We start from the raw sequence: 26942 nt of genomic DNA on the forward strand, positions 1-26942 counted from the left end.
CTGTGGAAGCCATCTATGGTGGGAAGACGACCCACCAGTTGATAATCATGGCCATGGGCACCACCCTATGAGGGCTACTTCCGATTCTTTTATGAAATCGGTCTGTTTTGTCAAATACCAAAGACCAAACCGAATTGACCGAGGACCGAATAGAGAAAAAAAAAAAGAAAACACGAAGTAAATTCGGTTGTCGGATATGGAAGACTGATTTTTTTAGAAGACCGAAATGACTAGACCGAGCAAACAGTACAAACTAACGCCCAGACTTATACGTGTAGATGGAGGGAGTGGTGAGTATATTTACCATAAATATGCATCCTTTAATAAATTTATAATATGTATTAACAGTACTAAAGAAACACAAAGATACAGATACACACAACTTCGTGCACGAAAAATGTAGAGACACACTCTTCATAAAACCGGCATCATGGGTTAAAGCTGGTATTAATACGAGCCTTCCTTCTCGCAGTATCGCTTCTCAGGAATACGGCAAGCATACATGCAGCGATGCTCAGGTACGCTCAAGATCCGGTCACAAAGAGCGTAACCGCGACCAGTACGCACGTAGACTACGTAGGTACACCCCCCAACTGGGCAAAGCAGAGTCCGTCCAGCCAGCCAGCGGGACCGGCGGACCACGCCACTCGTCGCCTGGTGCTAAACCCTTTCCGCCACCACTACTGGCGCGAAACCCCGCACGCATCCGTCCAGTCGAGTCTTCCCCCAGCCCACGCGCCCCGCCACCTACACCTCAACTTCCCATCCATTTCTCCCTCTCCCTCTCTCTCCAATCCGTCTCCCTAACTGCAGATTTGTCTCCCCTTTCGCCGCGCGCGGGCGGGGGAGGGAGGACTCCTTTTCTCGTTTCTGTTCCGCCTCCTCCCAACTCATCCGCCGCGCCGCGCGCCTCCTTCCCCCCCGCCCTGCCGCCGCTTCGGCCGCCGCTAGATCCTTTTCCTCGCCTTTTCTTTCCTTTTTCCCCGCGCATGCACGGGGACGGGGTCGTGTGACTGATTCGCCGGACGGTCACGCCGCCAATGGGGGACGCGTCCACCTCCGCCGCCCCCGCCACGCCCACCTCCACGCTCATCTGCCTCGAGGACGGCAACGACCTCTTCCTCGACGACGATAGCCCCGCCGGCGGCTTGGCGGACTCGCGCCTCGCCGCCGACGACGGGCTCCTGCTGCTCGACCGCGACGACGAGTACGTCGCCCTCATGCTCTCCAAGGAGGGCGCCGGCGCCGGCGCCGGCGCGTGCGGCGAGGAGCTGGACGAGTGGACCAAGGCCGCGCGCGCCGTGTGCGTCGACTGGATTGTCAAGGTGCTTCGCGCCGTCTTTCCCCAGGCGAAATTTGTTGTGCAAAACCGGATCTTTGTTCACTGGTTTCCATATGCGTGCTTGTTGGCAGACGAACGCGAGGTTCCTCTTCAGCGGGAAGACGGCGTACGTCGCGGTGACGTACCTCGATCGGTTCTTGGCGCAGCGGCGAGTCGATGTACGTAATAATTATTAATCACCCTGCGCCGCCATTGCCTTCCTCCTTCGCTCTGTTCTGCTCTGTTCTGTTCTGTGGTGCCGTCGAGTGTTCGATGTAATGCCTGACTCCGCATTGCCGTTTTTGGGGGATCCAGAGGGGGAAGGAGTGGGCCCTGCAGCTCCTCTCGGTGGCCTGCCTCTCGCTGGCGGCCAAGGTGGAGGAGCACCGGGTGCCGCGGCTGCCGGAGTTCCGGCCGGACGAGTACGACTTCGACAGCGCCTCCATCCTGCGCATGGAGCTCCTCGTCCTCGGCACGCTCAAGTGGCAGATGATCGCCGGCACCCCGTTCCCGTACCTCAGCTGCTTCGCGTCCAGGTTCCGGCACGACGAGCGCAGGGCCATCGTCCTGCGCGCCGTCAAGTGCATCTTCGCCTCCATCAAAGGTCAGACCATTCCCCCTTCCATCCCATTTTCCCATCGGATCGGATCGGATCATAAAAAGAGCTCTCTTGTGTGTGTGTGTGTGTGCAGTGATGAGCTCGGTGGAGTACCAGCCGTCGACCATGGCGCTGGCGTCGATCCTGGTCGCGCGCGGCGGCAGGGAGGGGACGGGGACGGCCCCGAGCCTAGAGGAGGAGCTCAAGGCGATCCTGGGCTCATCATGGCAGCAATTACACACCGTAAGCCCCCATCATAATAGCCGCACCCTTTTTGGAAATCTGTTGGTGAAAAGGGGCAATGATGAGTAAATGCTCTTCTCCGTGGCACAGGGGCATGTGTATTCCTGCTACAGCGTGATGATCCAGGAGGAGGGCAGGTCCACGCAGTCGAGCAGGGAGGTGGCGGCTTCCTCCGGCGTCTCCGCCGCCGCCCCCGCCGGGAGCCCGGGCACCTCCGTCGCCATGGCCGTGGCCGCCGACGACAATAATGCCATTGCCACCGCCTCGGCGGACAATAATAAGAGGAGAAGGGTGCGTTCGCCTCAGCGCCAGTAGGGGGAGCTGGACGAATGTTGGCTGGAGTTCAGCTCGCGCTCTGGTCTAGCTGCTGCTAATTTCTGTCGCCCCCCTAGCCTTAGCCTTTTTTTCATTAGCTTGAGCAGTGATTTTGGTGGTGGTGGTGGCTAAATAGGGGGCAGGACTTGATTCTTGTGATTGTGCAATTATTGCAGCTGATTGGTAAGTTAGGATCGGAAAGATTTTGGTTTTCAGGAGATCTTTCCCATCCAGGCTTTAAAAGGCTGTGTAAAGATGAGAGAGAGAGAGAGAGAGAGAGAGAGAGAGAGAGAGAGAGAGAGAGAGAGAGAGAGAGAGAAAGGCCAAAGCTGTTACTGCTGCAAAGAGCTCTCAGCTCAGCTCAAAGTGAGGTGAAAAGAAAAGAGAGTGCAAAGCCCTAGGCATGACATGAGTGGGGAGCCATTTTTTTCTCTCTTCCTTTGTGGATGGTGTGCGAGCTAGCTGGAGCTATCCTCTCGTCCTCTTCTGGTCACTCCATCAGTGACAAATAATACAGCAATAGTTAAGCAGATATTCATTCATTCATATGATGATGGCCTGCTTGTTTGGGTTTGCTCTCTGTTGGGTCATGCCATTTTGGCTCATTGCCCTGCCATGCTCTTGAGATGCCGAAACAGACTGTACCCTCTCCCCATCTGCGAGTCCCGTGCGCACTTGCTGCTTCAGCAGTGGGGGTGGTTGGGGTGCTCTGTCTCGCTGTTATTTGTGGGTGAAAACAACTGTGCCCTCGCTCGCTTGCTGCCATTCTCATGCGGCCATTGCTTGTCCTGCCACCAGGTCGCCCCTGCGCTGCTATTTGCAACAATGGCTTGCTGTTCTTGGCGGTGTCTAGCACTGCCTTTCCCTCTCTGACTGAACCCACTGTATGTATTTAGGTAGTAGTGGCATCAGGCAATGCAAAATTACTACAGTAGTACGTACTTGGACAAGCCAGGGCAGGTGAAATAGGATTCTCTCTTGAGGTCCACTCGCCAGCTGGTGAGGTGATTCTGAGAGCATCTCCACCCACGCCCCCTCCAGGCCATTTTTTCTGCCGGCGCCTAAAAAACGGCTCAGTCGCGTCCTCAGGAGCCCGTTTTTCACCGGTTTGGGCCAAAACTGGCGCCAGCGGACCCAAGCCGAACCCGGTGCGCTAGGGGGCGCCGGGAAAGTGATTTTAGCGCGAACGGGAATGGGCCCGCCGAATCAGCGACACGCCGCTTTGTCGTCCTCATCGCCTCGGTTCCCGCGGGAATCAATGCCAAGGCTGCCGCGCCGGTCAGCCTCCATTGATGCCTCACGGGCATGCAGGTTCTCACAGCCCGCTTCGGCTATAAAAGCCGATTTCCCCGCCGGTGAACGCCACAGTCGCCACAACTCGCCTTCTCTTGCCTCGTCTCCCCACAGAAGCCACCTCCCCCCTCTTCCCCGCCGACGAGCAATGGCCGAGTGCTACCCCGGCGACTCCGCGGCGGCGAACAGCTTCGCCCGACGCCATCTCCACGAGGACGAGGCGCGCCTCCTCTACGAGGCCGACTATCCGGCGCCCCCAGACATGCGGGTGACGAGCTCGTGGAAGTTGAGCGCCGCCGGCGTCCCGGTACCACCGGTGCCCACCAGGGCTGAACGGCGGGCCGAGATCGCCCACATCCGCTCGTCGCTGACGGAGGCGCAGCGGAACGAGCCGAGGTATGCCGCCGACAGCCACACGTTGTGGACGATGTACTTCGAGCGCCGCCGCGAAGACCAGATCGCCTCCGCCAACGGCATCATCCCCCGCGGCCGCCTCAACGCCGACGGGCGGCACGAGTGGTGGGGTGTGCCCGGCCGCACCCCCGAGGCCGTCCTCGACCACATCGAGACCGGCAACACGCCGCGCCTCGAGTACCCGCCGCGCCCGTCATTCTCTCGCCGTCGTGGCAGCTCCTGGACGTCGCGGCGAATGGAGGCGGGGACCTCCTCATCGTCAGGCTCCGGCTCGCCGGCGCTCCGCCCCGTCAAGCCGGAGCCGGAGTTGACGTCGCTTCGGCGCCGCACCCGCAGGGGCGCCCTCGTCATCAACGAGGGCGGCCGCCCCTCCCCGCGTTCCCTCCGCCTAGTCCGACTGAAGACCGAGCTGGGGCTGCTCCCCGTGAAGCCGGAGCACGCGGAGATGGCGGCCGACGACGAGACCGCCCTCAAATGGGCGAAGGCGGACTACGTCCGCGAGCAGGTGGCGCGCCAGCGCCCTGCGGTATGACCCGGCCGGAGATATGACCCGGCTGGGATTGGATGTTTCATTGATGACCCGGCAGACTATAAGCCGGCAGGAATAGTTAAGTAGGTTAAGCTCGCGGGAACAGTTAAGCATTGTAACCCGGCAGAGGCAGTCATGTAACTCGGCACACACAGTCATGTAACCCGGCACATGTTAAGCCAGACGGTAAGCCAGGTGGTAAGCCAGATGGTAAGTCAGATCGTAAGCCAGACGGTAAGCCAGATGGTAAGCCAGATCGTAAGTCAGATTGTAAGCTAGATTGTAAGAAGCCCAAGACGTTAAGAAGCCCATGGTAAGACGTCGAAATAAGGTTAAGTCTTAAGTCCGAGTTGGACTCTACATGTAACCCACCCCTTCAGCTTATATAAGGAGGGGCAGGGCACCCCAAGAGGGACAAGCAAGAAACAATCTCTAGGGCTAGACACAAAGAGCCGGCTTACCGGCGACTCCCTCATGATCATAGTGAGACCTAGCCACAAACAGCATGTAGGGTTATTACCAGATGATGTTTCCCGGGGCCCGAAGCTGTCGAAATCCTTGCCTTGTGTTGCGTCTCTCGATTCCGCTCAACCCCTCTCAAGCTACTACAAAGATGCGTTGGCCTCACGACTAAGTCCTCACACTAGGACATCTGCCGTGACAATTCCATGACAGTTGGCGCCCACCGTGGGGCCTGCGCACGGTGGTGTTGAGTTTTTGGAGGGATCTCTCACAGGGATCAAGAAGTTCGCAATTTCCGGTTGAAGAAGAGACGGCTGGGAAGGATCTGCATCGGCTTCGAGTTCATTGGTCCAGATTCATAGTCTAGGAGATTTAAGGAAAATTAAGGTTGCGATCTGAGGGCTGCCGTAAGTCGCCAAGGAAAAATCACAAGTCGCCAAAATCATCGGCGTGTCAAATTTCTGTTGGTAACTCGCCAAAACCAGTACGGTTGGAGTTGTCGTTCACCGTTCAACCATCAACCGCAAAGGAAAAAGTCAAGAAAAAGGGAAGAGGCAGACGTGAATTTTCTGAAGACGCGGAAACAGGGCCGATCACAACCCGGACTTGCCTCACCCTGCTTCTACTTCCAATTCGCCGCCACCACTGCGACCTTGCCAGGGCTGCCTCTGAACTGTGCCCTGTTTCTGAGCTGCTACTGGCCTTTGCCACTGTGGCTTCGCGGGCCCGACCCTGTCGCAAGCCGCTCGCTTTTTCTTTGACCTCGTCTCGCCACGGTGCCTCTCTATCACCACTTTAAAGTCGCCGTAGCTGCTCCGCATATACAACCATCAAAATCTGAAGTGACTAGAGACATCACCATTAAAGTCCACCCGATGCATCAAATCGCCATGACCGCAGAGTCGCCGTCGTGATCTCCTCTGCCGCGCCCTGTCGAGCTGCCGCAATCACCTTGCTCCGGTCTCAAGCCGCCGCCCACACAGCCGAGTTAAGCCGCTGCGGTGCCCTGACGCCTCGCCTACGCCGGCTGTTTTGCCTCACTGGACCGTGGTCAAGCCGCTGTTTCGTTAGTCCGATTCATCGCTCCGCCTCGGCTCGTCGCTGCCAAAATCGCCCCGCCTAAGCGCTCCTCCCATGATGGCCCGGGACCCCGCCTCGTCACTCACCTTTATCTGAAGTGCCCTGTGCCGCCTAGCCTCGCAAGCCGCCTCTGGCCGCGGCTGTCCTCGATTTGTCCGAGCGCCCTGCGCCGCCTTGATCTCCAAGCTGCCTCGCTGCGTTTGCACTCGTTTTGAAAGTCGCCGCCCTGGTTATCTCGTCCGGACTCCGTGCGAGCCGCCGCAGTGGCCAAATCAGCCGCCGCACTTCGAATTGGCCTAATGTATTGAGTCGCCGTCACCATCTACTGGGCTGCCCCGGATGTGAGTCGCCGTCACCTCTAAATCGCTGCACCTCAGGCCACAACTGCTGCTTGTGAGATGCCGCTACTGACGGACTGTCGTCCGGCCTCAAGTCGCCGTCCCCGGGCCACCAGCCTCGAGTTGCCTCCGCTGACCTCCGTCGTGTGGTCTTGCTGCTCCTGTTCTGCCATAGGTTATCCGGCCTCGCGTCGCCGACCGCCGTCTCGGCCTTGTGCCTTCGCAACCTCAAGTCGCGGCCGCGCTGGGCAGGCTCTGCCTCAAGCTACTCCGCCTCGCCACCGCGGGCTCGCCGACATGCCCAACCGCCTCCGCAGTGTCGAGTCACTGCCGCGGCCTCATTCGTTGCCCGCGCCTTGAGCCGCCAGACGCCTTCACCGCTGCGGGCCGCCCTATCCATCGAGTGTTCTCTGCTTCTGCTCCGAGTGCCCTCGACTTTGAACCGCTGCTGCGGCTTCGCCTGGCTCCGGCCTCGAGCCGCTTGCCCCTACTACGAGAGCCGCCGCCGCGCCTCGCTCCCGTCAGTGTTAAAACGTCCCCGGGGCCAGGGTGAGCCGGCCTTACCCCGTTTCGAACCGCTCGCGGCCGGGTGCTCAACTTCGCCGCTGCACCCGTCTGGGGCTGGCCCCGTGCCCTCCGCCGCTGGCCTCTCGCACCGCGGCTGGCCCCGTAACGTCGTCCGAGTCGCCGCCGGCTGACGAATCGCCCGCGGCGGAGTCGCCGTTATCCGGGTCACCGTCGCCGGCTCAGGAGTTGCCCGGGGCAGAGCCGCCGTCATCCGAGTCGCCGCCGGCTCACGAATCGCCCGCACCAGAGCCGTCGTCATCTGAGTCGCCGTCGCCGGCCCACGAGTCGCCCGGGGAACCGCCATCATCCGAGTCGCCGGCGGCTCACGAAACGCCCACGCCAGAGCCGCCGTCATCCGAGTCACCGTCGTCGGCCCACGAGTCGCCCGGGGCAGAACCGCCATCATCCGAGTCGCCGCCGGCTCACGAAACGCCCGCGCCAGAGCCGCCATCATCCGAGTCACCGTCGCCCGAGTTGCCCGCGGCAGAGCCGCCATTGCCCGAGTTGCCGCCGGCTCACGAGTCGCCCGCGGCAGAGCCGCCTTCGTCCGAGTCGCCGTCGCCGGCCCCTTCAGCGAAAAAATGGCCACGGGTCTGGATCCGGGTCGCGGACAGTCCCGCCTCTTTTCCAAGTCAACTTCGATGCCGCCTCATAGTCGTCATCTTCACAGCCATGAGCCGCCCGTTACTACGCTGTGGTTGAACTGCCATGGACTGTCTGGAACATAAACTCAAGCAGCTACTGCCTCCTGCCATGTCACTCGTCGCCGTCTCAAACCATTACGCTTGTTTTCTGAAGCTCGCTGGTTTTTGTTTCAGTCATAATTTTCGGCACTTGTATATTGCTTGATGCTAGAAAGACTGGTTTATCAATCTGCGTGGATATCCTAAGGATGAGGAAAACAAATAGAAGTCTGCTACACATGCACGTGAGGATAAAAGCAACAGTGGGGCAGAAGCAAAGTTCCATCAGTCACTCCTGCCACTGTTCACGTGAAAGATTTCACGATCAAGTAAGTCGCGGTCAAAAGAAGCTATATAAAGAGACCTCAATCATCCTAGGCATTTGAAGACAGGAGAATTAGTATTATTGCTCCTCTCAACATGGCACGATTTCCAAGGAACCAAATGAGGCGTGTTGGCAGATTTCAGTCTCCAATCATTGTTTTTACACACATCAGAGCAATTCTTTTGTCAAAAGCCAAAGCGGTGTTATGCATTATTCAGCACGGTCATCCAACAAAAAATACCAGGTGCTATTTTTCTTATGAATTTCATCAATACATGTTTTTATTCTTTTAAGAGAAATTACTTTGGGTTCGTGGTATTTCTCTCGCAGGACCACTATCCATTACAAAGGTGTCGCAAAGGGGTGTGTGCCAAACATTATCTTTGCACTAGCGTTTATCCATGCCGTGCTGCTCGATGAATATGTGTGCAAATCGCCGCCCCAGCTACATCAACATACCGTGGTTGGCTCGCCCGTCCACACTGGCTCACACTGCCGCGGATGGCTCACCCGTGATTGAGTTCAGCTTCACCATGGTGATCATCAACTCTGCGGTGGATAATCACTAGCCTGGCATATCAGGTGAAATCCATCCAGTATATTTTATATTGCACATTATTTTCTTTAAAAGAGCAATTACTTTGGCTTGCAAGTTCTCCCATGCAGGACTCAAACCGGTCTATATCATGGTCAACTACTTGGGGGCTTCTTGCTCATCGAGCATAGCTGTCGGTACCCTCTTGATCGGCGCGATGGCAAAATTTATATGGTCACTTGGGGGCTTCCTGTTCAAACATAGGTCGTATTCGAACCAAAGAGAACATAGCTGTCGGTACCCTCTTGATCGGCACACTGCCGAGCTCACTAGGGGGCTTCTTGATCGTATTCGAATCATAGCTCAACCCCTCTTGGGAACCGACATGGATCGTATTCGAATCAGCGTCGTTAAACAACTCTCAAGGTCATTTGGGGGCTTCCTGTTCAAATATAGGTCGTATTCGAACCAAAGAGAACATAGCTGTCGGTACCCTCTTGATTGGCAACGCCAAAGCCACTGGGGGCTATATGATCGTATTCGAATCTTAGCTTAACCCCTTTGGGACGGTTTTCTGATCGTATTCGAATCAGAAGCCTCAAAAATTTTGAAGTCTCTTTTTGCAAACAATTTTTGGGATTTTATTTGAAGCTCTTTTGAACACATCTAAAGTGTATATGAGTGGTTTCTATTTAAACCCGGCTTGATTTTCGATGATAAGTCACCGGCTTATGACAATCATCATCTATGTGGAAGCATTGGCTTCTAAGGATTGGGTTATCACACTTACTGCACAGGTATCTTAAACCGGCAGTATGATTCAATATCACAGGAACCGGTTTTCCAAACCGGATTATACTATTATTCAAATCTTTAATAGCCAACATGGCTGGATTTCTATTATGGTTATCAATAGCCAATATTTTGATGGAGGTCCTCAAAGTCGCTTTAGCGCAATGATTATTATTTTATTAATGGACATGATTTATTTTCACAATGGAGGGAATAGTCCCGAGTCGCTGCAGGCTTACGACCCGGCACTTGGGGGCTACATTATTCAAATTGAGATCACATCAAATATGCAAGTCCCATGTCACTGCGAGCATGCACCATGGCACTTGGGGGCTAATGTAAAGTCAATTTTTTGACCAACTTATTGAAGACCCGACTCATCCCATTGTAATGAGACGGCCCTTGGGGGCTACCAATTGCTCATGTCAAAAATTCAAGGTACACAAGCCTCAGTTCATTATATTGAAAGGTCCACTACTCAGTTGGTAGAGTACAAAGCTCTTAACCTTATGAACGTGGGTTCAAGCCCCATGGTGGAGATTACATCATATGATGTTATCATTAATGAATTATATACAAAGTCCCAGCTCAGTATTATCTTACTGAGCCGGCCCTTGGGGGCTACACGTTGCTGCTCAAGTTTACATGATCATATTTACAAAGTCCCTGCTCATTATATCATAATGACCCGGCACTTGGGGGCTACAAGTGATATGAATATAATGGAGTTCTACATCTTTAAGCCGGTTGAAGGTCACATGAGTATTTCAAGACCTATATTTTTAAACATTGGGAGCTGAGTCAAATGAATTATTCTTCAGTCTTTCTCTGTGAGAAACCAACGTCAGCAAATTGATTATGAAGTTGGCTTATTGACCCGGATTTTCTAGAAGAAGGGAATACCAAGGAATTAAGGATGATCAGGTGCCGGCTTACAAGAGCTTTTTAACCCGGAGCATAATCGGTCAAAATTGTTCTTGTGTTTGTTTTACAGGATCAGTTTAACATGGATGAATCCAAATTAAACTGGGGGCTAATGTCGGGGATATACCCCGCGGTATGACCCGGCCGGAGATATGACCCGACTGGGATTGGATGTTTCATTGATGACCCGGCAGACTATAAGCCGGCAGGAATAGTTAAGTAGGTTAAGTTCGCGGGAACAGTTAAGCATTGTAACCCGGCAGACACAGTCATGTAACCCGGCAGATGTTAAGCCAGACGGTAAGCCAGGTGGTAAGCCAGATGGTAAGTCAGATCGTAAGCCAGACGGTAAGCCAGATGGTAAGTCAGATCGTAAGCTAGACCGTAAGTCAGATTGTAAGCTAGATTGTAAGAAGCCCAAGACGTTAAGAAGCCCATGGTAAGACGTCGAAATAAGGTTAAGTCTTAAGTCCGAGTTGGACTCTACATGTAACCCGCCCCTTCAGCTTATATAAGGAGGGGCAGGGCACCCCAAGAGGGACAAGCAAGAAACAATCTCTAGGGCTAGACACAAAGAGCCGGCTTACCGGCGACTCCCTCATGATCATAATGAGATCTAGCCACAAACAGCATGTAGGGTTTTTATCAGATGATGTTTCCCGGGGCCCGAAGCTGTCTAAATCCTTGCCTTGTGTTGCGTCTCTCGATTATGCTCAACCCCTCTCAAGCTACTACAAAGATGCGTTGGCCTCACGACTAAGTCCTCACACTAGGACATCTGCCGTGACAATTCCACGACACCGGGCGTACGCGGAGATCAAGGCCCGGAGCCGTGGACGCGAGGAAGGCGTCGTCGTCGTCCTCGACAGCGACGAGGAGGACGAGCTCGGGCCGTCCAACCCCCTGCGCGTCGACAACCCTGGTCAGGGGTGCAGCAGGGACGACGGTGGCTCCAGCGAGGCGCAGGGCGGCGGCGGCGACTACGCCCAGTTCTACAGGCTCCTCGGCATGAGAAGGCGGGCGGCGGCCGCGGCATAGTAGGGCTAGGCGTAGTTTGTATGTTTCTCTGTTTTTATACAAATTTCAATTAAAAATCGCCGAGTTTGTGCCAGATTCGTATCAGATCACCGAGTTTGTGCTAGATTCGTATCAGATCGCCGAGTTTGCGCGATTTTGAGGACAACATGGGGCGACGACTGAGAACGCAATCGCCCCACGCCGAAAGCAAATGCCTGCCCTCTCAAACTGTGTGGTCTGTGGTGTGCGTTCTTGTGAAAAATTTCAAGTACGAGGGCCGTGCTTGTGTCAGGATGTTGACCAAAGAAACCACCTCCTCTTGCACGATCAGGCGTCTGTGGATGGGTGACCAGACCTTGCGCTGCCGCTGCGTCTCCTTTCTTTCTTTCTTTCTTTCTTTTAGCCTTTGTCGATGCAGTCAAAAGCAGCAGCAGGGCGACATGACATGGTTGAAGTTTTTGGGTGTAAGTACTGCCTTTGCTCTGCTGTCTTGTGCCTGGCTGGCAGCCGGTAAAAAAATAAAAAGGTCGGCAGCTATTGGCTGACGCTGTTGGAATTTTATCATCCCAAGTGGCCGCTGCTTCTTGCCTCGTGCTCGTGCTTGTGCGGCAGTAGGAGTTGTTGTGGTACAGCAGTGGTAGCACAGGATGCTTGCCTTGACTGGTCAAAAACACTTGGTACGGGCACCGGGTGACAGCGGTGATGGAAGCAAGCTGCCTGTGTGTCAATCGCCTGTGATGTGGAGATAAGGCTGGACGCCAAAAGAAGCCAACTGCCAAAGCCCTATGCTGCACAAGCGGCAAATTTGACAAATTTGATCCGTGGACGAAATCAAATCACAGAATAAACTATCCGTGAAACTATTTCACGCGACTGACATTTTTATGTGACGCCCGACACAAATGCGTCACAGTACATTATGCAACGCCTCACAGATAGGCGCTACACGCGTGGCCAGCGTTGCATCCCAGACTGCCTAAAAATTGCTAAGTCATTGTGCAGAGCCTAAGAGCTAGGCGCTGCACTGTATAGTGTGGCGCCTAGCTCTCAGGCGCTGCACTAGTGGTTGCACTACAAAATGAAGCAACCACTAGTGCAACGCCTAGAAGCTAGGTGCTACATTGTATAGTGTGGCGCCTAGCTCTCAGGCACTGCACACTGACTTAGTAATTTTTGGATCACACGGGTGCGACGCTGGCCAGGCGTGTAGCGCCTATCTGTGAGGCGTTGCACAGTGTAGTGTGGCGCCTTCATATCGGGCGTCACACAAAAAGGTCAACCGCGTGAAATAGTTTCACGGACAGTTCATTCTGTGATTTGATTTCGTCCATAGGTCAAATTTGTCAATTTTGCCCTGCACAAGCACCCACACTGTTCTGTATCTACTCAATGCTATGGTGGCATTTGGATTGCAACAGCCAGATCCCTGGTCAAACTGGCAACTTCCAAAGAATCACGCTTTGGTGATAGTCACACCGGACAAGAAGAATGATTGAATTTTTTATCAAATTTTCGGCTAAATTTCTGGCACTGGACAATAAAAGGCACAAAGATGGCAACAGGGAAACCTTATACACAAGCCAATCCAAACATCATGTCGAATCAAACAGATGTCCCAAGTACTTTAGGTTTAGGTTGATGCATATACAATTTCAAGTTCCAACATTCCAAGGAAAATAGCATGAAAAAATAACTAAAAGGGTCTATTAAACACTTTTGAAGAATCAAGCCCACAGTCTTGGCCCATCCTCTAATAAAGATCAAATGCAAAAGAAAAAAAAGGCCATAGATTCAATTCACCTAGATAAATAAAACGGATTAACAGCAGAAAAAAGAGTTTCTTATGCTCACGACAGCGCCCAAACTGCGTTGGCATCACCATCAGCCTGTAGTCCTACTACCTCACTTCAGTTCCTGACTGCAAATTAGTTGGCATCTCCTACTGAGAACCCACTGGGAAGAGCTTGACTATCGCGGCGATAGGCATGCCTATGAAGCCGATGACGATGCAGGAGAACCACTCCCTGAGTGACAGAGGGGTGGTGTTGGCGAAATCGCCAAGGAACTGTACTATGATGATCTGGAATAAGACCGTGCTGCCGAGCACCGCGACGAACACGTTGTTGTCTAGAATGCCTCTGAATACATTTATCCTCTCCATCTCTCTGGAGCTCACCTCGTTGAACACCTGCATAACAAAAACTTCAGCTCATCTTCGCACACTATCACCCAGAAAAACTAGCATAGTTCTTTTTTTCATTCAAAATTATTATTTGGTAATGAAGTCGTCAGACTTGATGCCTTGTTAAGTGTTCATACTTCGCCATATTATGATAGTGACAGAACAGCATTATAGTCCTATTGATAAGGATGCATTCATTATATTTCTTGTAGTAATGGTTATATTTAGTATTTTTGCTGAAACAAGTGTCTGGTTGATAAATAATTGGCATTATTGGAGCGGGGAACAGTGAAATCCTAAAAGACTCTTCGCAGATATCAAAAGAATGCAATAGAAACTTCGAATTACCTGGCAGAACACAAAGCAATTGAAGATGAGCGTGTTCAAGACTAGATCGGAATTATCACCCTTAAGTTCAAACAACGTCTTTCCTTCGGTCTGCAGATACCAAATTACAAAGAACTGGTAGATTGCCTGTCCCATGATGTTCCTCCACATAATGTTGCTAATGAAGTTTCCTTTCCTTCCAACAGGGGTCCTCTTCATCAGTTCATCGTTTGGAGGTTCTGTGGCCAATGCCAATGCTCCTAGTGTGTCCATGATCATATTGACCCAGAGCAACTGAACAGCAGTAAGGGGAGCACTCCCTGAATTGACAAGCAGAAGTATGCAATAGAGTGAAATATATGTCACAAAATAAACGATGGAACTAAAGCTTTGCTACATTAATATAATATACTAATTTCCGGGTGTAACTTATCTTATAATACTATTACATCTCCTGAAAGGAATATTTGTATCACAACTTATGAGTTAAAAACTTGAAAAAAAGCATGTAGCAGTTAGTTCCAATCAGGAGTTGGTTTATGATAATAACTGGAGCATGAAACAGCCCTAAAGGTAATATACAAAATGACTAATTTAGAATTCAACTGTAGATTATTATTTTAATTTTTACGGAATCAAGCTGGTGGGGCATAAAACCCGTCCCTTTAATCAAATGAACTGATTTAGAGTTCAGTTGTTGAAGGTTATTCAATTTTCACAGAATCGGACTATCCCTTCCTTTTCGTTACAGGTTAGTGCCAGCTTAAATGAACGCGTCAAAGTTTCAGGTGTACCTGTCATGCAAGCTGACGAGAAGTTCACAACTAGGGCAACCACGTTGACTGTCAGTTGAAACTGCACAAACTTCTGAATGTTGATGTACACAGATCGACCCCATTTGGCAACCGTGACTATAGTGGAGAAGTTGTCATCAAGAATAATGACATCGGCACTCTCTTTTGCAACCTTCAAAAAAATACAAAAATGAGGCATACTGGAACTAATAAATAAGAAATGGATTGAGCAAACATGTAATTGACTGTGCAAATCATGATGTACAAGGCCTTATAGATGCTGCAGTGACATAATGATAGATCATAAACATGCTGACACACTATTAGGTAGTAATTACATTGGGAGACACTCAATGAGTCATAGCTAGTTATGTCAAAGAATTCTATAGTATTTTATATATTAAATTGACACGACTATTTTTCCCCATACAAGAGATAATATTAACAATTTTCGCTCTGTGAAATTACCTCAGTTCCAGCAATGCCCATCGCAAGTCCAATATCAGCCTCATGAAGTGCGGGTGCATCATTTGTCCCGTCACCAGTCACGGCAACAACTTCTTCATGTGTAGTCCGGAGATTCTTCACTAAGGTGTGCTTGTCAAGTGGTGAAGACCTAGCCATCACCTGACATGATACATACAACAACAGTATGTTGACAAATGAAATCCAGAAATGATAGGCAAGACAAAAATGGCAATAGCAGTAAACATACCTGTATCTTTGGTATCAATTTGTACATTTCTTCTGCACTCTTAGTTCTAAAATCTGGGCCTTCAATGGCAAGACCACCTTCAGTCAAAATGCCACATTCCCGGGCAATTGCCTTTGCTGTGTTAATGTTGTCGCCTGTGACCATCCTGACAGTAATACCGGCTGACCTGCAGATGGCAACAGATTCCTTCACACCTGGGCGCACTGGATCTTTAATCCCAACAATGCCAATGCATGTGTACCCCTCTTCAGGAATCGCATCATTAGCTGAGAACCCATCTGCAACTTCAATGTAAGCAAGGCACAGAGTGCGAAGTGCCTCATTTGCAAAGCTCTCAATCGTGGCATTCAAGTGAGCAACAGTTGCACTGTCAAGGGGGACGGCATTGCCTTGATCATTCAGGTACTTGCTGCAAGATGCCAATATGATCTCTGATGCACCTTTGCAGTGAGCACGGAATGCACCCCCTGGCAGCTGGATGACCACTCCCATTCTCTTCTTTGCTGAGTTAAATGGCTCGACTTTGATGAGGGTGGTTGCTTTTCGCACTGCCTGGAAATCTCCACCGAGTGACAGGCCAAGCTCTAAAATTGCTGCCTCAGTTGGTGTGCCCAGTATTTCGCGTTTGCCATCCTGGTTGATGACAACATCGCCACCAGTGTTGTTAAATATGGACTGCGAGAGCATTGTCATGACAGAATCCGGTAGCTCGGAGAATAAGCTCTTGGCGTCTGAAGATTTTTCCACTTCTTTAATTTTGCCACAGATGCAAGCCTTGACGACAGTCATGTGATTTGTTGTGAGTGTGCCAGTCTTGTCACTGCAAATGGAGGTTGCTGAGCCCATGGTCTCACAAGCTGCAAGGTGTCGGACAAGCGCCTTGTCATTCATCATCTTCTTCATGGCAAATGCAAGGCTCAAGGTCACGGCGAGCGGTAAGCCTTCAGGAACTGCTACAACAACAATAGTAACAGCAATAGCAAAGAACTCAAGCAGCTCCAGTGCATCATCTCCACTCCAACTCAAGTACGAACCATCCATGATCTTGCGGCGGAACAGGCTTTCAGTGAGCACTGCAAATGTGACAACAGCAAAGACGAGGCCTATTTTGCCAATGATGGTGGCAACGCCGTTCAGCTTGACCTGCAATGGCGTCTCATCATCCCCGCCTTCACTGAGGGTGGCCATGAGTTTACCCCATTGAGTCCTCATGCCGACTGTCGTCACAAGCATCTTGCAAGAACCATCCTGCACTTTAGTTCCTGACAAAAGGAATGGGTTCTCGGCATTGACAGCAACTGGTTCACTCTCCCCAGTCAGGCTTGATTCATTAATCAGCAACGAGAATCCTGATACGAACAAACCGTCAGCTGGTACTTGATCACCAATGGAAAGGTGCACAATGTCACCAACGAGAAGCTCGTATATCGAGAGCTTCTGCCGGTACCCACTCCGGATGACCTGCACCGTGATCTTCTTCTTCTCCTTGTCAAGGTCCTTGAACTGCAGGGATTGCCGGTAGTCGCTTGTCGCAGTGACAAACACAACCAGAAGAATACTAGCGACGATGCCGAGGCCATCATGCGCGCCCTTGGGCCACCCCTCGGTGGCAATGCCGACGACGAGCGAGAAGAAGGCACATGCAGCAAGGATCATGAGTGTCATGTCGTGGAGCGCCTCCCAGACAAAGACCCAGAAGCTGCGGGCCTCCGTCTCGGCGAATTTGTTGATGCCAAAGATCTCCTGCCGGGATGCAAGCTTGTCCTTGGATGTGCTGACGCCATCCGACTCTGAGGTAGACACCTTTGATAGGAGGCCCTCGGTGCCGCCATGTGCTTTCAGCTTCTTGATGTCGTGGCTCTCGACAACAGAGCTCAGTTCCTCAGCACAGATGCCGTAGCCTGCTGCCTTGACTGCGGCAGGGACTGTGTACTCGCTCTGGGGAGCAAGACCTGTGAAATTGTGTTGGTGGTAAGATTGACTGATAGAGATCCAGAGGGAAAGGGATAACTGATGTTGATTAATTGTATGGTATGCCCTGGTATCATCATACCATGGATGAACTGAAGTGCAGCCTTTGAAACAAGCACGGCAACACGCAGCTTCTCCTGAAATAGGTATTGGTGTGGCGTCAGTCTCAAGAATAACAACTGTTCTCAAATTGCTTGAAGCTGAAAAGTGCATATAGATGTAGTAAAAAGCACCAGAGAGAGATGACAGTTGCCAAGCGCTACCGAATGATGTTTTAATAACTTGAATCCACTTGTTTATTGAAGGGCAACTTTGTTGGTTTATATTGACAGCACTCCTGATTGACAGGAGTTGCAGCAGCTAAAGACTACTCCACCAGATATTTAAAAAGACCATCAGAGAAGCCCAAAAATAAAGGAGCGTGTTCTTCCTAGAATAAAATAATCCATAATGGAGATTCCCTTTTTTAGGGGAAAGATGCATTAGGAGCATCGACGTCACGCAATGCTGCGTTTTTCACAAGGCTCTAGGCCTACTTCATTCATCTGATAATTGTTCTAGCAAATGGGAAAAGATCAACTATGGCAAGTTTGTGCAGGAAAAGTAACTTTCGGTTATAGTTTACATACGGTATCTTGATTTTCTTAACAACAAGGTCTATTCTGAAACTTTTTACATACGTGCATTAATGAGAGTGATATAATTTCACTCTAAACAACACAGAATAATAATTACAGGCTCACTTCCGAACAGATGCGTCGAACAATTAGAGGTGCATTGCAGATCAATATCTATATAGTATATTTTTAGTCATTGCTCTCTCAGAGATGTCTACTGTCATGGCCTAACTAATGTTTGCTTTTTGGGACGAACCTCTGCATCACAATTTTTTGATAAGAAGGTATATGCCGTACCAACTATGGCATGTGCAACCTGCGCTTTCTATGCGTGCCAACCAAAGGTTGGGGGAAACGCCTGACAATGGCAAGCGCGACGGCGACAGAAAACAAGATATGCAAAAGGCGAATTAATTAATTCTCCGTTCCAGAGTTCTTGGTTCTCCAAGAAAATTACTAGATGTAAATCGAGAAGGGAGGACGAGGACGGGGACACATACCTGGTTGGTCCGCTTCATGGCGGCGGCCTCGGATCGCTTGCCGAGGTTGGCGGTGAAGCGGAAGCGGCGCTTGGGGTTCTTGACGACGCCGACGACCTTGCGCCATCGGCCCAGCGCCTCGTCGGAGGAGTGCTTGGGCTTGACGCCCCCGAAGTTCTCGTTGAGGTAGCTCTCCATGGCGGCGGCGTCTCTGCTCCTGTCCGGTCAACGGACCAATGAAACCCTTCTCTCCTCTCCTCTCCTCCCCACCAACTCCGCCGTGTCTATATAGCACGCCGCGGCTCAGACCGGCATTTTCCCGGAAGGAAGCGCGTGGGCGTGGGGTAGGGAAGGTGAGGGCAGGACCGTCGTTGACGCGTCGTGCGTACGTGGGTCCGACTCCGGTGCTACCTCGATGGGCGATACTTTCATGGAAGTATTCTGTCCTTGGGGGTGGCTGATTTCATGGAAGGTGGCGAGTTTTTTAGGTGGGAGCGGTGGATGATTGATGGATCCGAACGGGGCGGGGGCGGGGAGGAAGAGGGGAGGGGCAACGGGTGGGAGGGAGGGAAGGAATTAAGCGGGTGGCGACGCGCCTCCTCCTTCCTTGTTTCTCTGGTTTGGGGAAAGGAGCGTCGATTCAGGGGTCAAACGGAGGGAACGGGTCTCTCTCTGGGGTTGGTCAGGCCGATGAACGCTGCATGTCTGTCTCTCTGCGTCTGCGTCTGGGCCTTGGGGGTCTGTTACCATGATTGTTGCGGGAAATTTACGGTGGGTTCGGCGAGTGGGACGGGAAAGGAGGGGTGACGGGGACAGTGCTGTCCACGGAGTGAGTTTGTGGTGGAACGACGCGCATGGTGTCCAAGTTCAGCTTTTCACAAAACAATTTAACAATTTCTTGATTGTGTTTTTTTCAGAAAAACCTCCGATCTATTCATCAAATGGTACACAGAACATGAAATTTTTTTAAAAAAATCCATGTCCGTAAACCACTTAGCGAGGGTTACAAGCACTAGAGCGAGCCGAAGTCATCATCTCTCCTTTATCGGAGTCGAGTTAACCTTATTGTAGTAGATAGTCGGAAAGTAGCCGTGCTAAAGCCCGAAAGGACCACACCATAACAACAACCGTCGCTGATAAAGAAAAGCATAGATCGAATGGGTCCAACCTGCAGACACATGAACGCGGACGAAACAAGACCGACGAGAATGGATATGCAGATGAAATGGTGACAATGCAGATGGGGAGCATGCAGAAGAGCATGTTCTCCAATTTCAAGGGATCGATTGTTGGTCATCGAGTGCTGAATCAGAACAGGGCACAAAGGGCATTTACCCGATGCCCTATTCCCCGATAATTTTTATCGGCCCTTTCAGATGCGGGAAAATGTGTTCGGTCGCCTTTACAATGGTGTGCGGGCCTATGATGCTAATTCCTCTTGAAGAAGGATGTCATAGGAAGAATTGGATTCTCTAGTGGTTGCACCACGGATGCTTGCATATGCCATGGCAGCAGATTCTAGGCCTAGTACCTCCAGAAGTCTAAAAGCACATACGAAGACTCAATGGTCAGATTTGCTACTGCGGTGGTCAAAGTGTTTAGACCTCGGTACTTGAGAGAACCAATTGTTGCGGACATCGAAAGGCTCATGACACTCATAGAAGCAAGAGGATGGTCGTCGGATCTGTTGATTTCATGCACTTCAGATGGAAGAATTGCCCATATGATCTACAACGGCAATGCCACAGCCATGTTAAGAAGCTCACCATCATTCTTGACGCAGCTGCATCAAAGAACCTCTAGATTTGGCAAGCTTTCTTTGACATGTTTGCCTCTCATAATGACATCAATGAATTGCAGCAGTCTTCATTGTTTGCTAGGTTGATAGAAGGACAAACTCCTCCGTGCAACTATATTATCAATGGGCATGACTACAACATGGCTAGTACCTGGTTGAGAGTATCTATCCTCCATGGGCGACCTTTGTTAAGATCATCTTTGAGTCAGTCGGTCAGAAAAAAACTCACTTTGCTAAAGGACGAGAAGGAGCATTTCGAGTGCTCCAGACCCGTTTTGCAGTTGTTTGAGGACCTGTAAAAATATGGGATCCGGAGACATTATGGGAGGTGATAACATGTTGTGTGACTATACACAACATGATCATGGAGGATGAGGGTGAAGATCTTGTCGGGGTCTGGAATTTAAGAACATGGTTGATCTTATCCAACTTCCACATGAGAATTCGACCGCATTTGATAAGTTTGTCCAAATAAATCAACAAATTCGGCATCGAGTAACTCATCAGCAGTTTAAGAAAGACCCGATTGAGTAGTTATGGACGCTTAAAGGGAAACCAATGTTGGGGATCGTAGTAGAATTTAAAAAATTTCCTACGCATCACCAAGATCCATCTATGGAGTATACTAGCAACGAAGGGAAAGGAGTGCATCTACATACCCTTGTAGATCGCGAGCGGAAGCGTTCCAATGAACGGGGTTGATGGAGTCGTGCTCGCCGTGATCCAAATCACCGATGACCGAGTGCCGAACGGACGGCACCTCCGCGTTCAACACACGTACGGAGCAGCGACGTCTCCTCCTTCTTGATCCAGCAAGGGGAAAGGAGAGGTTGATGGAGATCCAGCAGCATGACGGCGTGGTGGTGGAAGTAGCGGGGTCTCGGCAGGGCTTCGCCAAGCTTCTGCGAGAGGGAGAGGTGTTGCAGGGGGAGAGGGAGGCGCCAGGGCCTGTCATACTGCTGCCCTCCCCCCCCACTATATATAGGCCCCCTGGGAGGGGGGCGCCGGCCTGGATCCCATCTGCAAGGGGGGGGGGGGCGTCGGCCAGGGGAAACTTACCCCCCAAGGCAAGTGGGGCGCCCCCCCACCCTAGGGTTTCCAACCCTAGGCGCAGGGGGGAGGCCCATGGGGGGCGCCCCAGCCCACTAGGGGCTGGTTCCCTTCCCACTTCAGCCCATGGGGCCCTCCGGGATAGGTGGCCCCACCCGGTGGACCCCCGGGACCCTTCCGGTGGTCCCGGTACACTACCGGTGACCCCCGAAACTTTCCCGGTGGCCGAAACTTGACTTCCTATATATAATTCTTCACCTCCGGACCATTCCGGAACTCCTCGTGACGTCCGGGATCTCATCCGGGACTCCGGACAACTTTCGGGTTTCCGCATACTAATATCTCTACAACCCTAGCGTCACCGAACCTTAAGTGTGTAGACCCTACGGGTTCGGGAGACATGCAGACATGACCGAGACGCCTCTCCGGTCAATAACCAACAGCGGGATCTGGATACCCATGTTGGCTCCCACATGTTCCACGATGATCTCATCGGATGAACCACGATGTCGAGGATTCAATCAATCCCGTATACAATTCCCTTTGTCAATCGGTACGTTACTTGCCCGAGATTCGATCGTCGGTATCCCAATACCTTGTTCAATCTCGTTACCGGCAAGTCACTTTACTCGTACCGTAATGCATGATCCCGTGGCTAACTCCTTAGTCACATTGAGCTCATTATGATGACGCATTACCGAGTGGGCCCAGAGATACCTCTCCGTCATACGGAGTGACAAATCCCAGTCTCGATCCGTGCCAACCCAACAGACACTTTCGGAGATACCCGTAGTGTACCTTTATAGTCACCCAGTTACGTTCTGACGTTGGGTACACCCAAAGCACTCCTATGGTATCCGGGAGTTGCACGATCTCATGGTCTAAGGAAATGATACTTGACATTGGAAAAGCTCTAGCAAACGAACTACACGATCTTTTGTGCTATGCTTAGGATTGGGTCTTGTCCATCACATCATTCTCCTAATGATGTGATCCCGTTATCAACGACATCCAATGTCCATGGTCAGGAAACCGTAACCATCTATTGATCAACGAGCTAGTCAACTAGAGGCTTACTAGGGACATGGTGTTGTCTATGTATCCACACATGTATCTGAGTTTCCTATCAATACAATTCTAGCATGGACAATAAACGATTATCATGAACAAGGAAATATAATAATAACCAATTTATTATTGCCTCTAGGGCATATTTCCAACAGTCTCCCACTTGCACTAGAGTCAATAATCTAGTTCACATCACCATGTGATCAACACTCATAGGTCACATCACCATGTGACCAACATCCAAAAAGTTCACTAGAGTCAACAATCTAGTTCACATCATTATGTGATTAACACTCAATGAGTTCTGGTTTGATCATGTCATGCTTGTGAGAGAGGTTATTAGTCAACGGGTCTAAACCTTTCAGATCTGTGTGTGCTTTACGAATATCTCTGTCATATTGTGGATGCTACCACGCGCTACTTGGAGCCATTTCAAATAACTGCTCTACTATACGAATCCGGTCTACTACTCAGAGTCATCCGGATTAGTGTCAAAGTTCGCATCGACGTAACCCTTTACGACGAACTCCTTTTCACCTCCATAATCGAGAAAATTCCTTAGTCCACTAGATACTAAGGATAAGTTCGACCGCTGTCATGTGATCCATTCCCAGATCACTATTGTACCCCTTGACCAACTCATGGCAAGGCACACTTCATGTGCGGTACACAGCATAGCATATTGTAGAGCCTACGTCTAAAGCATAGGGGACGACCTTCGTCCTTTCTCTCTCTTCTGCTGTGGTCGGGTCTTGAGTCTTACTCAATACTCACAACTTGTAACACAGCCAAGAACTCCTTCTTTGCTGATCTATTTTGAACTCTTTCAAAATCATGTCAAGGTGTGCGTTCTTTGAAAGTATCATCAGGCTTCGTGATCTATCTCTATAGATCTTGAGCCCAATATGTAAGCAGCTTTATCCAGGTCTTCCTTTGAAAAACTCCTTTCAAACAACCCTTTATGCTTTCCAGAAATTCTACATCATTTCGGATCAACAATATGTCATTCACATATACTTATCAGAAATGTTGTAGCGCTCCCACTCACTTTATTGTAAATACAAGTTTCTAACAAACTTTGTATAAACCCCAAAACTTTGATCACTCCATCAAAGCGTATATTCTGACTCCGAGATGCTTGCTCTAGTCCATGGAAGGATCGCTGGAGCTAGCATACCTTTTAGCATCCTTAGGATCGACAAGACCTTTCTGATTGTATCACATACAACCATTCCTTACGAAAACTGGTAAGGAAACTTGTTTTTGACATCCATCTGCCAGATTTCATAAATGCAGCTAATGCTAACATGATTCCGACGGACTTAAGCATCGCTACGGATGAGAAAATCTCATCGTAGTCAACTCCTTGAACTTGTGAAAATACTCTTTGCCACAAGTCGAGCTTCATAGACGGTAACATTACCGTCCACGTCCGTCTTCTTCTTAAAGATCCATTTATCTTAATAGCTTGCCGATCATCGGGCAAGTTCACCAAAGTTCATGCTTTGTTCTGATACATGGATCCTATCTCGGATTTCATGGTTCCTAACCATTTGTCGGAATATGGGCCCACCATCGCTTGTCCATAGCTCGTAGGTTCATTGTTGTCTAGCAACATGACTTCCAAGACAGGATCACGTACTACTCTGAAGTACGCATCCTCATCATCCTACGAGGTTTGGTAGTGACTTGATCCGAAGTTTCATGATCACTATCATAAGCTTCCACTTCAATTGGTGTAGGTGCCACAGGAACAACTTCCTGTGCCCTGCTACACACTAGTTGAAGTTATGGTTCAATAACCTTATCAAGTCTCCACCATCCTCCCACTCAATTCTTTCGAGAGAAACTTTTCCTCGAGAAATGACTCGTTTCTAGAAACAATCACTTTTGCTTCCAGATCTGAAATAGGAGGTATACCCAACTGTTTTGGGTATTCTATGAAGATGCATTTATCCGCTTTGGGTTCGAGCTTATCAGCCTGGAACCTTTTCACATAAGCATCGCAGCCCCAAACTTTCAAGAAACGACAACTTAGGTTTCTCTAAACGGCGTCGTCTCAACGGAATTGCGTGGTGCCCCTTTTAAAGTGAATGAGGTTATCTCTAATGCCTAACCCATAAACGATAGTGGTAATTCGATAAGAGACATCATGGCATGCACCATATCCAATAGGGTGCAGTTATGATGTTCAGACACACCATCACACTATGGTGTTCCAGGCGGTATTAATTGTGAAACACTTTCCACAATGTCTTAATTGTGTGCCAAACTCGTAACTCAGATATCTCTATGATCATATCATAGACATTTTATCCTCTTGTCACGACGATCTTCCACTTCACTCTGAAGTTACTTGAACCTTTCAATAATTCAGACTTGTGTTTCATCAAGTAAATACACTCAGCATCTACTCAAATCATCTGTGAAGTAAGAACTTATCGATATCCACTGCGTGCCTCAGCACTCATTGGACTGCACACATCAAATGTATTACTTCCAACAAGTTGCTCTCTTGTTCCATCTTACTGAAAAATGAGGCCTTTCAGTCATCTTGCCCATGTGGTATGATTTGCATGTCTCAAGTGATTCAAAATCAAGTGAGTCCAAACGATCCATCTGCATGGAGTTTCTTCATGCATATATACCAATAGACATGGTTTGCATGTCTCAATCCTTTCAAAAATGAGTGAGTCCAAAGATCCATCTACATGGAGCTTCTTCATGCGTTCTATACCAATATGACTCAAACGGCAGTGCCACAAGTATGTGGTACTATCATCACTATTTTATATCTTTTGGCATGAACATGTGTATCACTGCGATCGAGATTCATTAGGTGCAAGACCATTGAAGGTATTATTTAAATAAACAGAGTAACCATTATTCTCCTTAAATGAATAACCGTATTGCGATAAACATAATCCAATCATGTTTATGCTCAACGCAAACACCAAATAACAATTATTTAGGTTTAACACTAATCTCGATGGTAGAGGGAGCATGCGATGCTTGATCACATCAACCTTGGAAACACTTCCAACACATATCGTCATCTCACCTTTAGCTAGTCTCCATTTATTCTGCAGCTTTTATTTCGAGTTACTAACACTTAGCAACCGAACCGGTATCTAATACCCTGGTGCTGCTAGGAGTACTAGTAAAGTACACATTCATATAATGTATATCCAATATACTTCTGTCGACCTTGCCTGCCTTCTCATCTACCAAGTATCTAGGGTAGTCCTGCTTCAGTGACCGTTCCCCTCATTACAGGAGCACTTAGTCTCGGGTTTGGGTTTAACCTTGGGATTATTCGCTAGAGCAGCAAATGACTTGCTGTTTCATGAAGTATCCCTTTTTGCCCTTGCCCTTCTAGAAACTAGTGGTTTTACTAACCATCAACAATTGATGCTCCTTCTTGATTTCTACTTTCGCGGTGTCAAACATCGCGAATAGCTCAAGGATCATCATAACTATCCCTGATATGTTATAGTTCATCACGAAGCTCTACTAGCTTGGTGGCAGTGACTTTGGAGAACTATCACTATCTCATCTGGAAGATTAACTCCCACTCGATTCAAGTGATTGTAGTACTCAGACAATCTGAGCACATGCTCAACGATTGAGCTTTTCTCCCTTAGTTTGCAGGTTTAAGAAACTTGTCAGAGGTCTCATACCTCTTGACGTGGGCATTAGTCTGAAATCCCAATTTCAGTCTTCATAACATCTCGCATGTTCTGCGATGTTTCAAAACGTCTTTGGTGCCACAATTCTAAACCGTTAGCATTACGCACTGAACTATCACGTAGTCATCAAAACGTGTATGTCAGATGTGCCGCAACATCTACAGACGACGCTGAGGTTCAGCACACCGAGCGGTGCATTAAGGACATAAGCCTTCTGTGCAGCAATGAGGACAATCCTCAGTTTACGGACCTAGTCCGCATAATTGCTACTATCAACTTTCAACTAAATTTTCTCTAGGAACATATCTTAAACAGTAGAGCTAAAGCGCAAGCTATGACATAATTTGCAAAGACCTTTTGACTATGTTCATGATAATGAAGTTCATCTGATTAATGAACTCCCACTCAGATAGACATACCTCTAGTCATCTAAGTGATACATGATCCGAGTCAAACTAGGCCGTGTCCGATCATCACGTGAGACAGACTAGTCATCATCGGTGAACATCTCCATGTTGATCGTATCTGCTATACGACTCATGTTCGACCTTTCGGTCTCTTGTGTTCCGAGGCCATGTCTGTACATGCTAGGCTCGTCAAGTCAACCTAAGTGTTTCGCATGTGTTCCGAGGCCATGTCTGTACATGCTAGGCTCGTCAACACCCGTTGTATTCGAACGTTAGAATCTATCACACCCGATCATCACGTGGTGCTTCGAAACAACGAACCTTCGCAACGGTGCACAGTTAGGGGGAACACGTCTCTTGAGATTTTAGTGAGGGATCATCTTATTTATGCTACCGTCGTTCTAAGCAA

General features: G+C 49.8%; 2 protein-coding genes across 2 annotated transcripts; one reads left to right on the top strand and one right to left on the bottom strand.

Annotated features, from left to right (window-relative positions):
* Positions 1-705: 705 nt before the first annotated feature.
* Positions 706-3023, top strand: LOC123098352 (cyclin-D5-3). The gene is made up of 5 exons (XM_044520324.1): positions 706-1325; positions 1414-1500; positions 1637-1925; positions 2014-2162; positions 2253-3023. Exons 1-5 carry the CDS (start codon positions 1041-1043, stop codon positions 2475-2477), a joined length of 1035 nt encoding a protein of 344 aa, XP_044376259.1. The 5' UTR covers positions 706-1040; the 3' UTR covers positions 2478-3023.
* A 10008-nt stretch (positions 3024-13031) lies between these two features.
* LOC123098353 (calcium-transporting ATPase 10, plasma membrane-type) lies at positions 13032-19068 on the bottom strand. The gene is made up of 7 exons (XM_044520325.1): positions 18543-19068; positions 17508-17562; positions 15455-17406; positions 15208-15366; positions 14740-14911; positions 13967-14265; positions 13032-13624 (listed from the first exon to the last, which is right to left on the bottom strand). Exons 1-7 carry the CDS (start codon positions 18717-18719, stop codon positions 13376-13378), a joined length of 3063 nt encoding a protein of 1020 aa, XP_044376260.1. The 5' UTR covers positions 18720-19068; the 3' UTR covers positions 13032-13375.
* Between the last annotated feature and the right edge of the window lie 7874 nt (positions 19069-26942).

This window comes from Triticum aestivum, chromosome 4D (genome assembly GCF_018294505.1).
Source record: "Triticum aestivum cultivar Chinese Spring chromosome 4D, IWGSC CS RefSeq v2.1, whole genome shotgun sequence".
NCBI lineage: Eukaryota > Viridiplantae > Streptophyta > Magnoliopsida > Poales > Poaceae > Triticum > Triticum aestivum.